This window comes from Amphibalanus amphitrite, unplaced genomic scaffold, assembly GCF_019059575.1.
Source record: "Amphibalanus amphitrite isolate SeventyFive unplaced genomic scaffold, NRLGWU_Aamphi_draft 000220F_arrow, whole genome shotgun sequence".
Lineage (NCBI taxonomy): Eukaryota > Metazoa > Arthropoda > Thecostraca > Balanomorpha > Balanidae > Amphibalanus > Amphibalanus amphitrite.
In genome coordinates, this window is record NW_024881715.1 from 153,637 (window position 1) to 169,761 (window position 16,125).

The window sequence follows — 16,125 nt, forward strand, 5'->3', positions numbered from 1 at the left end:
TTTATAATGTCTTTCGTCCAAAAGAGGCGCATTTCAATTTTCTCCCATTGACTTATAATGGGGAGGTCGCAAAATTGACCTGACCTTAGGTCACCGATATCAAAATTCTGAGATATACATTTTGTACATGCCATTGCTCTTAGCAATCGCTGAAAGTTTCAAAGCGATCAGTCACTCGGTGTAGCTATGACAGACATTGCAACTTTTTATGAGGTGAGGTCACTTCAAGTGCCCTGGTGACCTGACCTTGAATGACCTTGGTCTGAAATTTTCACAACATGTGTAGAATTGATGTATGATAAGGTGTACCAAAAACGGCGGCGCTCCGCGCCGCCGTTTTTGATATATTCGCGAAAAACCACAAGGGGGGGGGGTGTTCAAACACCCCCCCAGCAGGGCGCGGGTTAATATTTGGTATTTCAATCCTAATGCGATTGGTATTTTGTTGGTGTTATGAACCCTAACTAATGTATAAGAGGCTGATAAATTGGTAAAAAGTTGGTATTTTCCTCATGTTCCCAAGTTGGTTCGGTTTCGGTATTTCCTCACGGTTTTGGTTGGTATTTGGTTTGGTATCGGTATTCCGATTTCCTGTACCTGACATCACTATACACTGGATACAGCACCGGTCGGCACACCGTCGCCCGGAAGTGTCGTACGGACGACGACAGTTGGCGGCGTGGTGACGGACCGTCAGCGGACGGACACCTCTGACGGACGGCGCCGCGCTGACCACCGGCCAGACAGCTGACACCCGTCGGCGGTCAGAACCACCGGTCAGACAGCTGACACCCGTCGGCGGTCAGAACAGACCTCAGGAATGGCGGCGGCACCGAGCATAAATCATCAGCTTGTTTATGGTGGTGTTGGAAGACAACGTCTCTGGCTCCAGAGTCAGATCTTACTCAGTTCAGTTCGTTTAGTTTCTTTATTTGAACCTCTGAAGTATTTAGGACGATATACGCCCGAAAGACATTCATTTCAGCATTTGATGGAACTCCGAATGCTTTAAACAGCATATCTTAATTACATATCTTAGATGTCACTCCAGTGAAGCACATATGATCTTCATCCAACATTCAGAAGACATCCAAACACGAGATTACCGATCGATTCAATGGTATCGCTCGCTCCGACCACAACGCCCTGTTCTCGGTGGGTGGACGGCCACTAAGTGATGGCACCGGAGCTGGCTATCTCACCGGACCGGTGCACCGGCGGTCCGGTCACGTCTGCCATCTGCCGCGCCGCAGTGACGCCGCCGTCGGGCCCGCTACGTCGGCCTCGGCGCGCGCGGGGCTGACCGTCAGAGCCGCGCACGGCGCCGAACCCGCCAGGCGTCGGCGACGTTTGGTGCAAGGTGGGGAATGGGGATATAAGAGAGCGGTGGCTCTTCGTCGCTGCAGGCCGATATAGCAAAATGTGATCTCAGATAAAGTCCAAGCAAACACTTTGTAGCGTCGTCTCTCAGCTCGGCCCGTCCAGCTAGAGATGACCTTCAGAGTAGAGATGTATTGGGCGACCAAACGGCAGGACGGCACAGCCAGGACTGCATAGCGCGCCAAAAGGCACACGTGACATAACTACTGTATAGAGGGCAGCACACACTACCCAACACCACCCCCTGCTAAATAAGCGCCCAGCTACCGAACACAAGCAAAACAAACAGAAACGTAGCCACTGATGTGCATATGTACGACTATCAAAACACTAACCCACCACCAAGCGGTCGGGCTCACGTCGCACCCGCGACGAGCGCCGCAAGACCGGCACCGCATCCGAACACTCGGCCGGCGACGCAGTGTCCGCGCCGCGCACATCGCACGTGCCACGTGTCGGAGTCTCACGTGCAGGCACCCCGGCCGGCCCAGGGGAGTCGGGCGGCGGCGGCCGCTCAGCCTCGGGCGGCGGCGGCCGCCCAGCCTCCTCCGGCCCCGGAGACGGCGCCACCACCGCAGCCGCCGGCACCGAACCCGTCGCCCCCGCCGACCCGCTCGCTGACGGCCCAGCGGCCGGCGCCGGCAGCGTCCCGCCCATGGCGGCGTCCAGCGGCGTCCTTGCGCGGTCAGGCCCGGCGATGTCCTCCGGTGTCACCCCGCGCCCAGACTGCCCGGCACGCAGCAGCTGATCGGCGTGACGGCTCCAGCAGGTGTCCCCGACGTCCACCTCGTAGGAGACAGGTCCCGTCTTGGCAGCGATACGGCCCCTCCGCCACTTGGGTCCAGAGAAGCTGCGAGCCCAGACGTCCTCGCCGATGCCGAACCCGCGCAGCTCGCCGCCAGCTGTCTCCGCCATCCGCGCCTGGTAGTCGACAGCCGTCTGCGCACGGTCGGGGCGAAGAAGATCGAGCCGGGTCCTCAGAGTCCGGCCGTACAGCAACTCCGCCGGCGACCTCCCCGTGGAAACCTGCGGAGCATTGCGGTAAGACATCAGAAATCTGGCCAGACGCGTCGCCAGACTCTGACCATCCTGGATGCTCGCTTTCAGGCTGTTCTTTACAGTTTGAACTGCTCTTTCCGCTGCGCCGTTACTGGACGGATGGTACGGAGCGACTTTGATGTGACGTACACCGTTCATCATCATAAACTCTGACATCTCACGAGAAGTAAACTGTGGTCCATTATCTGACACAACTTGCTTTGGCAGACCCAACCGCGCGAACAAAGACCTCAGTTCATCGATGGTACGCTCGGCGGACACAGTTTTCATAGGGATGACCTCCGACCACTTTGAGTAGCTGTCATGGGCCACAAGAAACATGCTGCCCTGAAACGGCCCAGCAAAGTCGATGTGAACCCGTTCCCACGGGCCCTGGGTGGGTTCCCACAGGTGCAAACTTGCCTTTGGAGGCGCCGCGCGTTTCTCAACGCAGGACCCGCAGACTCTGGCCAGGCTCTCCAGCTCGGTGTCGAGTCCGGGCCACCAGACATACCTTCTGGCCAGCTGCTTCATCTTCCCGGATCCCAGATGTCCAGCATGCAGCTCCTGCAACACTCTGTTGCGCATTTTTGTGGGCACAACCACCCTTCCGCCCCACAGTAAACAGTCCCCATCCGTAGAGAGCTCAGTAGAGCGCTGTTTAAATGCTCTAAACTCGGGCTCCACAACAGAGGGCCATCCCGAACGAACATACGTCAGAACTCTCCCCAGAGTGGAGTCTCGTCGGGTGAGCGTCTCCACCTCCTGGGCCGACAGAGCTGGTCCTTCCTCCTCCCAGTGCCGTACCAGGTACACCTCTTCCTCTTCCACAGAGTCTCCGTCGGCTCCAACCTGCGGCAGTCGCGACAGAACATCAGCCAGCCCCATGTTCTCAGACTTCCTCAGCTCGACCTCGTACGAGAACGCCGCGAGCTGAAGGGCGTATCTCTGCATACGCGCAGCTGACAGTGCCGGGAGCTCTCTCTGTGGGTTCAAGATGTGAGACAGAGCACGGTTGTCGGTCACGAGATGGAAGTGCTTACCGTACAGGTACTGGCTGAATCTTCTGACACCGAAGGATACTGCGACCGCCTCCTTCTCTACCATGGCGTACTTCTGCTCCGTCGCTGTCAGCGTCCGCGAAGCGAAGCACACCGGTCTCTCCGTCCCGTCTGGAAGCACATGGACGAGAGCTGCTCCAACGCCAACGCTGCTTGCATCAGTGACGAGCTTGAGAGGGAGGGTCAGGTCAAATCTCATCAGCACACTTCCACTTGTCAGCACCCTCTTTACCTGGTCCAAAGACGACTGGCACGCTGCCGTCCAGCGCCATACCGCCCCCTTCTTGAGCAGCGCGTAGAGCGGCGCCAGCATCGAAGCCAAGCTGGGGACCAGGCGCTGGTAGTAGTTCACTGAACCCAGCAGCGCCCTCAGCTCGGTGACGTTCCTCGGCTCGCGCATGCCGACCACTGCTGCCACCTTCTCTGGAACAGGCTTCAACCCGTCTGCAGAAATGATCCACCCCAAGTACTTGACCTCTCTTATGTTGAACTCGCACTTCTCCCTCTTGAGTCTAGCCCCGTGCTCTTTCAGCCTACCCAGAACCCTGTCAAGGCGCCTCAGGAGGTCTGCTTCGTTCTCACCCGTCACCAACAGGTCATCGAGATACGCAACACAACCATCAATGCCCTCCAAGATCTGATCAATAGCTGACTGGAAGATCCCACAACACTCACTGATACCGAAGGGCAGCCGGTTCATGCGCAGCCTCCCGATGTGAGTGGTCACCGTTGTGATGTCCTTGGAGTCTGCCTCCAGCTCCTGCTGCAAGTAGGCGTCTCGCAGGTCCAGCCTCGCGAACACCTTGCCCTGGACACCTGCGAAGACCTCCTCCGGCGTCGGAGTGGGATGTCTCTGCGGCACGATCTGGGGGTTGACGGTCAACCTGTAGTCAGCACAGAGACGTACGCCATCTGCCTTCGGAATGGGGACGAGCGGAGTCCCCCATCCCGAGTTATGACTACTGTCAACCCTCTCCGCAATCCCCTCCGAGATCCAGCGGTTGAGCTCCCTCTCCACAGCAGACCTGAGAGCGAAGGGGACTGCCCTAGCTGGGTAATAGACCGGTTGGGCCCCAGGTTTCAGCTGCAGACGCGCTCTCACGGACAGCTTCCCCAGCTCCTCCTTGAACACATCAGCGTGCCGCTGCAGCACCTGGTCTAGCGACAGGTCAATCGTCTTTACCTGTGCAGGTGACTTCAGGCCCATCTGAAGTGGACCGATCCATTCTCTCCCCATCAGAGGCTTGTGAGGAGGCAGCTTGCTGACGACCAGCCGAAGCATCTTCTGCTGTCCACGCAGCTCCACGCTCACGTCAGCCTCTCCTGCCAACGGGATCTGCTGGCCGGTGAACGACGTCAGCACCAGCTGGCTCGGTCTCAACTTCAGCCCTGGGACGAGAGTCTGATCACTGACAATAGTGACAGGCGAACCAGTGTCAACAACAAACTCAATGTTTGCGCCATTCACGAGGAGTTCAGCTGTCGGGGCTCCAGCTACACTCCCTCCTCCCATTTGGACGTTCCACAGGCCATCAGGCTCAACAGACAACATACACTGGGTCTGGTCAGCAACCTGTCTCACCTGACCCCCGTGTCCACCGCGTCCTCCGCCTCCAGACGGCTTCCTTCCAGGGCAGTCGCGCTTCAGGTGCCCCGGCTTTCCGCACTGGAAACATGTCATTTTTGCACCAGACGGACACAACGCCTTTCTGTGACCGACCTGACCACATTTGAAACATTTCCCACGAAATTCCTTCACGGGCCCTCCGGTATGACTACCATCACCCGATCTCTGTCTCCAGTCAGCTGACTTACTTGCATCCTGGCGGATAGCTTGAACCTGAGTCGCTCCTGCTCCACCCTGAACCAGCGACCCCAGCTGCCGTACGTCCTGGTAGACCCTGGCTGCGCTCCTGATGTCCATCAAAGTCAGGTCGTCTCCCTTCTCCGCTGCCTTCAGCAGAAGCTTCTCCCGTAGCTGGCCAAAGCTCCCAGCTACGCACCGGTCACGAAGCTCCCGTTCCTGCTCTGCAACGGAAAAACCACATCGGCGCCCCTGAACACGCAGCCTGCCCAGAAACTGGTCAAATTCTTCCCCCGGCTGCATGCACATGCTGTGAAATGTCATGCGCTCAGCGATCACATTACGACTGGGTGACAGGTACGCTGCCAACTTCCTTTGCAACATTCAAATGCATCGGGCACGGTAACAGCTGGGGCAGGCAGGGTGTCATAAACATCGGCGATATCGGGCCCCAACAGGTGCAGTAACACGGCACACTTCCTCTCACTCTCTGTGATATTCAAGGCAACCAAGTACCGCTCTACACCCTTTGACCATCTCTCAAAATCCTCACCGGTTCTGTACGGCTCCACTGCAGGCAGCTGCAATGCCATCTTGATCGCGCAGTACCACCGGCCGCACAACCACCCACTCTGACCAGCCGACCTCTCCCTACCTGCCAGACGGGTCTGCGCGACCCTCCGCCCGGTCGCCTGTGCCCCGCGGCTGGTCGTTCACCGGTCGCCGACCGCACTGCTGAGCCGTTCACTGGCGCCCCGGCCGGCCCGCCACTCAGCCGGTCGCTGACAGCGCCGCGGAGCCGTTCACCGGCGCCCCGGCCGGTCCGTCATGCAGCCGTCGCTCGCCGCCAGGTCGCTCCGTCCGCCGGTGCCGCAGCCGTCGTCGCTGATGACGGCTCCCTCTGCTCCCCGCAGATCCGAAGACTCGTCGCCAAGTGTAGCGTCGTCTCTCAGCTCGGCCCGTCCAGCTAGAGATGACCTTCAGAGTAGAGATGTATTGGGCGACCAAACGGAAGGACGGCACAGCCAAGACTGCATAGCGCGCCAAAAGGCACACGTGACATAACTACTGTATAGAGGGCAGCACACACTACCCAACACACTTGTCATCGCGTACTTGAACAAATTTTCTACGTTGAGATACACCAAGATTACCACCAAGCCAAGCCGGAAAGCGGAGGGCGTGGAGGCATTTGGCACCATCTGTTCCATTGCCGCGGGCTATAGCTGTAGTGGTGACTGGGGCAGGAAGGCAATTCCCCCACAACCGCCGACGTCCTCTACCAACAGAAGGCCGGATCTTGTGTGGAATCCTCACTCATCAAGTTATAAGGGACCCGAATAACATTGAATGAAATGCACTGAACTGGAAAAGAGAATGTCTTACAGTGGAAGATTCTAGTGGTAGGTATATAAAACAAAAATAAATGCATTTGGTTGGTAGAAACATCATAAAGGCGTATGCCAACATGGAAACATGAAAACCCAACACGAAAACATGAAAACCCAACACCCAACACCCAAGGGACTGTAAACAAACTCAGAAAATCACCAAAGAACCGCAGACTGAGATCGAAGATGAGCCTGAACCTACATTACAACTCAACGTGCCAAGAAATACCGTTGAGAAATTCATTTCAGCCTGCCAGAATAACACAGCCAGAAACATTCAAGATTATTAGTTTTCGAAGGAATCAGCGACTTCTACTCGACTTCACGACCTCTTCACGCCTCACGTTTTTGTTTTTACTTTTTTTCTGTTTTAGGGCCCTGGTGATATCCTTTTCGGTATCCTTGCACAGGCTGTTGATGTGCGCAGCGCCTGTGGCAGCAGCAGCACTCACAGTCCTGTTAACAATTGCTCAACTACCCTTATCCTTTCCGTCACATTCCATAGTAATTTGTCTCATATCCTTCATAATCACCTCGGCAGAATAGCCACAGCACCTACTTGTGGAGTCGTTGTATGTCTAAATAAAATACTCTATGCGATTTTCATATTGTTCCACCTCGAATAATAAATGAATCCAGGCATGCGAAAAAATATTTTCAGCAACATATTTTATGAATGATCTAATACAGGGAACGAATAGGCATTTTAACTGGGCGGATTGTTTCTCAACAGCCTAATGAAGGAGATACGGAAAATAGTTGGAGACTATTGTTTAAACCCAATAATAGCATAAAACCTGTTTGCAGATCCAACTCTACCTCGGTCACCCCGGAAGTGAACTCCATTTGCGTGGTACCACCTCGGTTCCGGTTTTAAGTGGCAGTCTATAGTCCGGAGCAGAGAGTCCATAGTCTATAGTAGTATATCTATAGCATTCTGTAGTCCTGGGATGACCAAAGAGGGGACAACAGGATCATAAATATAATGAGTCGGATGGTGTTTTTTTTTGCGAAATTTTATTCAACAAGCGTAACCGCAATGTGGTCGCATCAAACCATCCCTCTTACCATAGGGGATGGTGAAAGGTGTCAAACACAAGGCCAAGATTGTAGACCTGACATGAAAGAGGCGAGAGAGGGTTAGAATTAACAAAAGTTTTCCCCCATTTACCCTTGCACTTATTTCAAGCATTACAGCCTTGTGGCAGCCGCAGACGAGGGGCAGTTTTACCAATTTTGAATTCGGAAATAAGAACGTTTTTGCACCTATTTTACTACCAAATTCTAGTCGATTGAATTATTGAATATCTGCCAACTTAATATCGCAATACGTGATTTATTTGTTTTATTTTATTTATTTATTTATTTGTTGCACAATAATTTATTTTATTTACTTGTTTATTTATTTATTTATTTACTTATCTATTTATTTATTTGATTGATCGTTAGTAAATAAAGTGGTGCTTCAATAGTTGCTTTTAATACGGCTTTGGTAAGACCCCTTCCCCATCGAGGACCGTGCAGGTCATATTACAGGGTCGTGGTATGCGAGGATATAACGGGGAGACTATGGCTCGCGCTGATTCGACCACCGACTGGTAAATACGCCGCAGATACTGAGCCCATCCAGTTCGAACAGACGCATGCCGGCGGAAAGGCTATCCAGCCGTTTAAATGGTCTTTAGGAAGCTCATACTTGATCTGTCATTACTGTTACTCGAATTAAATCCAGGGGCGGTCGCAGACTTGGAGTTTGGGGGGGCCAACTTGGCAAAGGGGCCCCTGCGCTGACCCGGGGGGCCCGGTGCTAGCTTAAAGGGGCCCACGGGCGTAGTGCACGGGTGCAGAAATCCAGGCCATGGCCGGTGAAGCGGAGGGGGGGGGGGGGGTAGGGAGCGGCATCCGAGCGGAGGCTCATTTCGAAATGCGAGCTTTGAGGGTGTACCATGTCGAAAAGGTGCCGATAAGTGCATTTTGAAGCATTGATGTCAATAATTCACGCAACTGTGAATGGACTACCGCAAAAGTAAAGGCTAACTTTCCCATTTTCTAAGATTATCGTGCTAAAAACTTTTGACAGTGGGTCATCGGTATCTGTTCACTGATGTGTTTCGTTTCATCTTTTTTGTTTTTACTTGAGCACAAATGTATGTTTTGAAGACCATTACAGTAGCAAATGCTTCGAAAGATGGATAGTGGGCAAAATATCCTAAATTTGTTGTTCTGCATGGAAAGTAGTGTTGCTGAGAAAAGGAGGTTTTGTTCCAGATTATTGTGGATGCAGAATGCATTGTCTGCACCCACTGCAGAATTATTGTTGGTGCAACTGAGCCCACTGCACACATGGTTCCTACACTTATGGGCCCATCGATAGCGCTTCGGCGATACCTATCGCCTAGAGGCTGCAATGGGGCCCTTAGAGTACGGTGTCAGACCCCCCAGAGGCCGGCGTTGGACCCAAGGGTCAGCGAAGGGCCTCAAAGACCCCAGGTAGGGCCCCAGAGGCTGATGTGGGCCTTCAGAGGCAAGTGCGTGACGCCCAAAGGTAAGGCTTGAGCCCCCCCCCCCCCCCCCCCAGAGAACATAATAGGGCCATCAGTGGCCGGTGTAGAGACCTCATAGGCCAGTTTAGGCCCCCTCAGAGGCTAGTGTGGGGCCTCAGGTGTCGGTATGAGGCACATAAAGACCGTTATGGGTCCTCAGAAGCCGGCATCGATCCTTCAGAAGCCAGTACGGGGCCCTCAGAGGCACATAAGGGTCAGTTTGGGTCCCAGAGACAGAAATGGAACCATCAGAGGCCGTTGTGAGACCTTTAGATGCCAGCTTGGGCCCTTAGGGGCCAGTTTAGGGCCCTCAGAGACCAGTACAGGGCCTGCAAAGGGCAGTTTGAGACCATCAGAGACCGAATTGGGCACTCAGAGGCTAATGTGGGTCCTTACAGGCCAGCATGGAGCCCTCAGAGGTTAGCGTGGGGCCCTAAAAGACCGACATGGGTCGGCGTTGAACCCCAGAGGCCAGTAGAGGGCCCTCAAAGGCCAAGATGGGCCCTCAGAAGCCGATGCTGACCCTTAGAGGCCGGCATCAGGTCTTCAGAATCCAGTGTGTGGGAGGCCTCAGAGGCTAATGTGAGCCCTTACAGGCCAGCATGGGGCTCTCAAAGGTCAGAATGGAACCCTAAAAGACTGGCATTGGCTGGCGTTGGACCCCAGAGGCCAGCAGAGGACCCTCAAAGGCCAAGATGGGCCCTCAGAGGATGATGCGGGCCCTTAGATGTCGGCATCGGGTCTTCAGAATTCAGTGCGGGGCCCATAGAGGCTAATGTGTGTCCTTACAGGCCAGTATGGGCCATCAAAGGTCAGTGTGGGGCCCTAAAAGACCGGCATGGGCCGGCGTTGGACCCTAGAGGCCAGCGGAGGGCCCTCAAAGGCCAAGATGGGCCCTCAGACGCCGATGCGGGCCCTTAGATGTCGGCATCGGGTCTTCAGAATCCAGTGCGGGGGCCTTCAGAGGCTAATGTGTGTCCTTACAGGCCAGTATGGGGCCCTTAGAGGTCAGTGTGGGGCCCTAAAAGACCGGCATGGGCCGGCGTTGGACACCAGAGACCAGCGGAGGGCCCTCAAAGGCCAAGATGGGCCCTCAGACGCCGATGCGGGCCCTGAGCGGCCGGCATTGGGTCTTCAGAATCCAGTGCGGGGGCCTTCAGAGGCTAATGTGGGTCCTTACAGGCCAGCATGGGGCCCTTAGAGGTCAGTGTGGGGCCCTAAAAGGCCGGCCTGGGCCGGCGTTGGACACCAGAGACCAGCGGAGGACCCTCAAAGGCCAAGATGGGCCCCCAGAGGCCGATGCGGGCTCTTAGAGGCCGGCATCGGGTCTTCAGAATCCAGTGCGGGACCCTCAGAGACACTTAAAGGCTAGTCTTGAGACTCGAGAGACAGAAATGAGGCCACCAGAGGCCGGTGTGAGGCTCTCAGACGCCGGTTGGGCCCCTGAGGCCAGTTTAGAGGCCCTCAAAGGCCAGTGGAGGGCCCTCAGAGGTCAGTGTAGGACCCTCAAAGACTGGTATGGGAGCTGTTAATAGCTGGCGTGGGTTTCTCGAGCCTCGTGACAATCGAATACGGGCCAGGGCCCCATACGGCCATGGGGGCCCATCGGTTGTGGGGGGGGGGGGCAAATGATATGATGGCCCCCCTGATTTGCCTTTGGGGGGGAAACCATGGCCCTGATGCCCCCCCCCCTGCGACCGCCACTGATTAAATCAACGTTGTAGACTGTAGTTTTGACTGTGTCAACGGTGCGCTCCAATTTTAGACGAACATTTCGTTTCCATGGGATTGCTCGATCGTAATTATTGCAGAATCGGATATTTTCAGGTGAAGACAAACCTTTATAACGGTTTGTTTATCTCAGTTCAGCTGAACTACAGGAGCGGACACAGTTCGGTTCGAGCTCCGGTTGCCGAGTGCGATCAGCGTACTGCGGGAGGGGGCGTGGCTTCGGCGGTGAAAGTGCCACACCCGTGACGAAACGCGGCAGGTTTCTGAGTCTGCTCAACGTCTCAGAGCATTGCTCACAGCCTCTGGTAGCTCAGTTGGTAGAGCGGTGGACTGTAGCGGGTTGCAGGCATCCATAGGTCGCTGGTTCAAATCCGGCCCGGAGGACGTTTTGACATTTCAGTCACATGAAAACACTCACTCAACTGTGAACTCGCATGAACGTATAAGGATAGAGCTACATGCAAACTCAGGGCCTTTTACCCGATACCGCCGTCGCTAAACAGGTTCCGTTTTTGTTTTGTCGGTTTTTCCTTACCTTCTTACACACCTTCCATGCTTTCATTGCGTTTTGGTTACGCTTCCATTGTAATGCATATATGTTGGTAGTATCTTGGAAGCATCAACGAATGCTTACAACTTTGACTACTAAAGTGATCATCGGTCTACGGGGGAATTTCGGCACAACTCAACTTGTTTTTATTTTATTTTTTTATTTTTTTGAGTGAGGTTTTCCGGTTAAATAAGATCATTATTCATTAGTGAAATCTAGGAAGATAGACAGATCTGTGCATTGATCTGAGTGAGGGATCTGCTTGATGGATGATACATGATCAATGTATGTTCCTCTAAGTGAATTTCAAAGCAAACGACAGAATAGGGTCTATAATCCCATCGGATCTTACATATAAAATATTCACGATCTATGATCTCATAAGATCTGACAACAAACCATGGGATCTCAATCTAGGAATATATGGGATCTCAGGATCTATGATCCAAGTGGCTTCTACCATATGCGGCTTGTTAAACCACGTTTCGATGTGATTTTATGTCAATAATTCCCACAAAACTATGAATTGTGATGAAAAATCACATAATATTTCTGAAGGCTGAAATAGAACCATTGCGAATAGCAACAAGTGATCCTTGACTATTCATGTCCACAAAAAGTGAGCAAAGATCTATGATCACATCGGATCTCAAGACAAAAGAATAAATCTGGATTTTGATCCCAATGAACCTCTAGAAAAAATGGGCTCATATCTATGATCCCAAATGATCTCTAGACAAATCAGTATCTATGATTCCATTGGATCTGTAGGATCATATTCCAGATCCTATTCCTCGGATCTGTGCACATGTCTGATGATGAAATACAGCGGAGACCCACCGTTTGCAGCGCCATTCCAAGACCTTCCCGGCGGGACAGCAATACCACACTGAAATAGCCCATTAGAATGTGCTTGTTTATTGTGTAATGCCAAGATAACTTCTCGATTAAGACAAAGCTATAACTCAAAACGTCCTCCGGGCCGGATTTGAACCAGCGACCTATGGATGCCTGCAGCCCGCTACAGTCCACCGCTCTACCAACTGAGCTACCAGAGGCTGAATGATTTACTTCGAGACATTGCCCGGACTCAGAAACCTGCCGCGCCCTGCCACGGGTGTGGCCCCTTTCACCGCCGAAGCCACGCCCCCTCCCGCTGAACGCTGGTCGCACTCGAAGTCCGGAGCTCGTGCACGAATGAGCCGGCTCCTGTAGCCCAGCTGAACTGACAGACATGAAGAGGAGGAACTATTGGGGTCCTCCTGTAGGCAATGGAAGATACTTGACCCCGAATAATCCTCGCGCCTTTCATTTGGAGCGTGTTCCTGCAATGTGACCATTGACCACTCGGGCGGCTAAATGTCAAGTGTCCTGTTCCATTGAGAACCAAATGGTCTCATCGGCTTTGGTGATCTAGTCCGTCCAATCCTTTTATCCCACGGTCTGAAATGGTCTACATAAATTAAGCAAAATGGCGTTACCCAGCAAAGCTAAATTAAAATGTCGGGTTGACCACCGTACCGAATTCAAATTAGGTTGCCATCAAACGAATTCGAACAATGAAGCCAGTGCCACCTTAGAAGTTAGACAGAGCTGTATCGGTGCTCAATGAGAGCGTTATTTTTAGGTAAGAATTTATGGAGCTGAAAAAATTCATATGCGTTTTGTGGTTTTCTATTGTAGCGCAGCTTAAGGCCATAACGTTTGTTTGTTTGTGTTGTTGGGTTAGGCTCTTTCGGTCTGACGAGACCATTTCAGAGCCGGAAGGTTGATAGGAGTTAGGGGGAGACATTAGTCTAGGCGGGCATCCTAGCAAGTCATCTGTGCTGAGCCCATCCAATTAGACAGGCCACCCAGCTCACTGATACTCGCTGCACCCGGATACGGGCGCGCTCCTATGGGAACTTCCCGCATGGGATGCATGTCCCTCCGTGACTGGGTTTGCGCGGCCACTGCACTGTCTCATCGAGGCACTCCTACCTCAAATATCTCCTAACTCAATAGGATAAAGTTGTCCTTAGCCAGCGCAATCCACCAGTTGGTTGGTTTACTCAGTCCAATGTTTTCACGTTTTTTTCTTATTCCTTGACCCAGAAAAGGTTTCAACAGCGAAAAATGGAAGTATTTTGGAATGGGGCGCCGCATTCATCTCGTGAATAATCTTTTTCGTCATAGATGTATCAGCAATTTTTTAGGATAAAGTCGTCATTCGATGAAAATCTGGAGAATCGTTTCAGAACCCAAAGACTAAATCAAGCTACACATGCAAACGAATCTCGGCACACTTGCAAACGAATTTTCGAGTTCAGCTGATGTTTGTTTGTTTTGTTTTGTTGGGTTAGGCCCTTTCGGTCCAGTTAGACCATTTCAGAGCCGGGAGGATGATAGGATATAGGGGGAGACATTGGTCTGGGCAGGCACCCTAGTGAGTCGCCGGGGCTGAACCCGTCCGAAGACAGGCCACCCAGCCCCAAGGCACTCACTGCACCCGGCTACGGGGTGCGCTCCCTCGGGAGCAGCGGTGCCGCTCCAAGGGAGCAGCCCGCATGAGATAAAGTTGCCTGTCCAGCCCGGAAGGGGGTGGCGGTGTGGAGGAGAAGGATTTCAGTATCCTGAGGATAGAATCACGGAACGGTGAGTTCAGCTGACAGTCAGTGTGAGTTTGATACGCAACGCTCGAGCTCTGACTGTCGAGTGCGATCAGCGTACTGCGGGAGGGGGCGTGGCTCCGGTGGTGAAAGTAACCACACCCGTGACGAAACACGGCAGGTTTCTGAGCCTGTCCAACGTCTCGAAGCTTCGCCCACAGCCTCTGGTAGCTCAGTTGGTAGAGCGGTGGACTGTAGCGGATTGCAGGCATCCATAGGTCGCTGGTTCAAATCCGGCCCGGAGGACGTTTTGACATTTCAGTCACATGAAAACACTCACTCAACTGTGAACTCGCATGAACGTATAAGGATAGAGTTATATGCAAACTCAGAGCCTTTTACCCGATACCGCCGTCGCTAAGCAGGTACCGTTTTTGTTGCGTGGGTACTTTCTTACCTTCTTACACACCTTCCATACTTTCACTGCGTTTTGGTTACGCTTTCATTGTGATACATATATGTGTTGGTAGTATCTTGGAAGTATCAACGAGTGCTTGTAACTTTGGCTTGAGTGATCATTGGTCTACGGGGGAATTTCGATGGCACACATCAAATTGTTTTTATTTTTCATTTTGGCTGAGGTTTTTCGGTTAAATACGATCATTATTCATTAGTGAGCTATGGGACCATAAACAGACCTGTGCAATGTGCATGGATCCGAGTGATGGATCTACATGATGGATGGTGCATGAATGATGTATGATCTCAGTTGATTTCAAAGCAAAAGACAAAATAGGATCTAAACTACAACTAAACTGGATCTAAACTGCAGATGTTCCTTGAAAATTCATATGTCGACAGAAAGTTTCCTAAGATCATTGGCTTCATCCAATCTTTAGAAGATAAGTCCGGATCTGGATCTCAATGGATCACCCTAAAAATGATTTCGGATCTATGACCCCAAATGACTACTTCACAAATCATAGATAGCTAGGTCTATGATCCCAGTAGATCTGTTGGATCATGTCCCAGATCCATTTTATGATACCCGTGCCGTGCACATGTCTGATGACAGCGGAGGCGTTTTACTGTGGGGACCACCGATTGAAGCGCCGTGCCAAGATCATCCCGGTGAGACAGCATTGCAACATTGGCATAACCCATTTCAATTCATTTGCTTGTATAATGACAGTGTATTGTATACCTAATGAGTTTATTTTATGACAAGACAATCTCTCAGTTTAGACGAAGTTATAACTCAAAACGTCCTCCGGGCCGGATTTGAACCAGCGACCTATGGATGCCTGCAACCCGCTACAGTCCACCGCTCTACCAACTGAGCTACCAGAGGCTGAATGCTCTATTTCGAGACGTTGACCAGACTCAGAAACCTGCCGTGTTTCGTCGCGGGTGTGGTTACTTTCACCACCGAAGCCACGCCCCCTCCCACTGTGCGCTGGTCGCACTCGACGTCAGGCGCTCGTGCACGAATGAGACGGCTCCTGTACCCCAGCTCACAGCTGAACTGACGGATATGAAGAGACTATTGGGGTCCTCATGTCGACAATGGAAGAAACTTAACCCCGGATAATCCTCGCGCCTTTCATTTGGAGCATGTTCCTGCAGGGTGACCACTCGAGCGACTGAGTGCCTACTGCCTAGTGTCTTGTTCCATTGAGAACCAATGGTCTCATCACCGTTCCGTGCTTCTATCCTCAGGATACTGAAATCCTTCTCCTCCACGCCGCAACCCCCCTCCAGACTGGACAGGCAACTTTATCTCATGCGGGCTGCTCCCTTGGAGCGGCACCGCTGCTCCCGAGGGAGCGCACCCCGTAGCCGGGTGCAGTGAGTGCCTTGTGGCTGGATGGCCTGTCCTCTGGACGGGCTCAGCCCCGGCGACTCACTAGGATGCCTGCCCAGACCAATGTCTCCCCCTATATCCTATCATCCTCCCGGCTCTGAAATGGTCTCATTGGACCGAAAAGGCCTAAACCAACAAAACAAACAAAAAAATGGTCTCATCGGCTTTTGTGATC

General features: G+C 52.7%; 1 protein-coding gene and 4 non-coding genes across 9 annotated transcripts; 2 read left to right on the forward strand and 3 right to left on the reverse strand.

Annotated features, from left to right (window-relative positions):
- Positions 1 to 1,641: 1,641 nt before the first annotated feature.
- LOC122385468 (uncharacterized protein K02A2.6-like) lies at positions 1,642 to 6,041 on the reverse strand. 5 transcript variants are annotated; one of them, XM_043373778.1, is made up of 5 exons: positions 5,837 to 6,041; positions 5,295 to 5,507; positions 5,062 to 5,145; positions 2,842 to 3,270; positions 1,642 to 2,406 (listed from the first exon to the last, which is right to left on the reverse strand). In XM_043373778.1, exons 2-5 carry the CDS (start codon positions 5,298 to 5,300, stop codon positions 1,711 to 1,713), a joined length of 1,215 nt encoding a protein of 404 aa, XP_043229713.1. In that variant the 5' UTR covers positions 5,301 to 5,507; positions 5,837 to 6,041; the 3' UTR covers positions 1,642 to 1,710. The 5 variants fall into 5 exon arrangements, with proteins under 5 accessions (XP_043229713.1, XP_043229714.1, XP_043229711.1 ...); XM_043373779.1 differs by lacking the exon at positions 5,062 to 5,145; XM_043373776.1 differs by having other exon boundaries at positions 5,062 to 5,507.
- A 5,206-nt stretch (positions 6,042 to 11,247) lies between these two features.
- Trnay-gua lies at positions 11,248 to 11,332 on the forward strand. The gene is given in 2 exon segments: positions 11,248 to 11,284; positions 11,297 to 11,332. It is a non-coding gene; the product is annotated as a tRNA-Tyr (tRNA).
- A 1,139-nt stretch (positions 11,333 to 12,471) lies between these two features.
- On the reverse strand, positions 12,472 to 12,556 carry Trnay-gua. The gene is given in 2 exon segments: positions 12,472 to 12,507; positions 12,520 to 12,556. It is a non-coding gene; the product is annotated as a tRNA-Tyr (tRNA).
- Positions 12,557 to 14,307: 1,751 nt separating this feature from the next.
- Positions 14,308 to 14,392, forward strand: Trnay-gua. The gene is given in 2 exon segments: positions 14,308 to 14,344; positions 14,357 to 14,392. It is a non-coding gene; the product is annotated as a tRNA-Tyr (tRNA).
- Positions 14,393 to 15,352: 960 nt separating this feature from the next.
- Trnay-gua lies at positions 15,353 to 15,437 on the reverse strand. Its single transcript is given in 2 exon segments — positions 15,353 to 15,388; positions 15,401 to 15,437. It is a non-coding gene; the product is annotated as a tRNA-Tyr (tRNA).
- Between the last annotated feature and the right edge of the window lie 688 nt (positions 15,438 to 16,125).

Coding starts and splice junctions, on each gene's coding strand:
- LOC122385468 (XM_043373774.1), bottom strand. CDS start 4,761: ATGCTTCGGCTGGTCGTCAGCAAGCTGCCTCCTCACAAGCCTCTGATG. Junction 2,407..2,841: donor AACGCGCGGCGCCTCCAAAG/GCAAGTTTGCAC, acceptor AATGCTCCGCAG/GTTTCCACGGGGAGGTCGCC.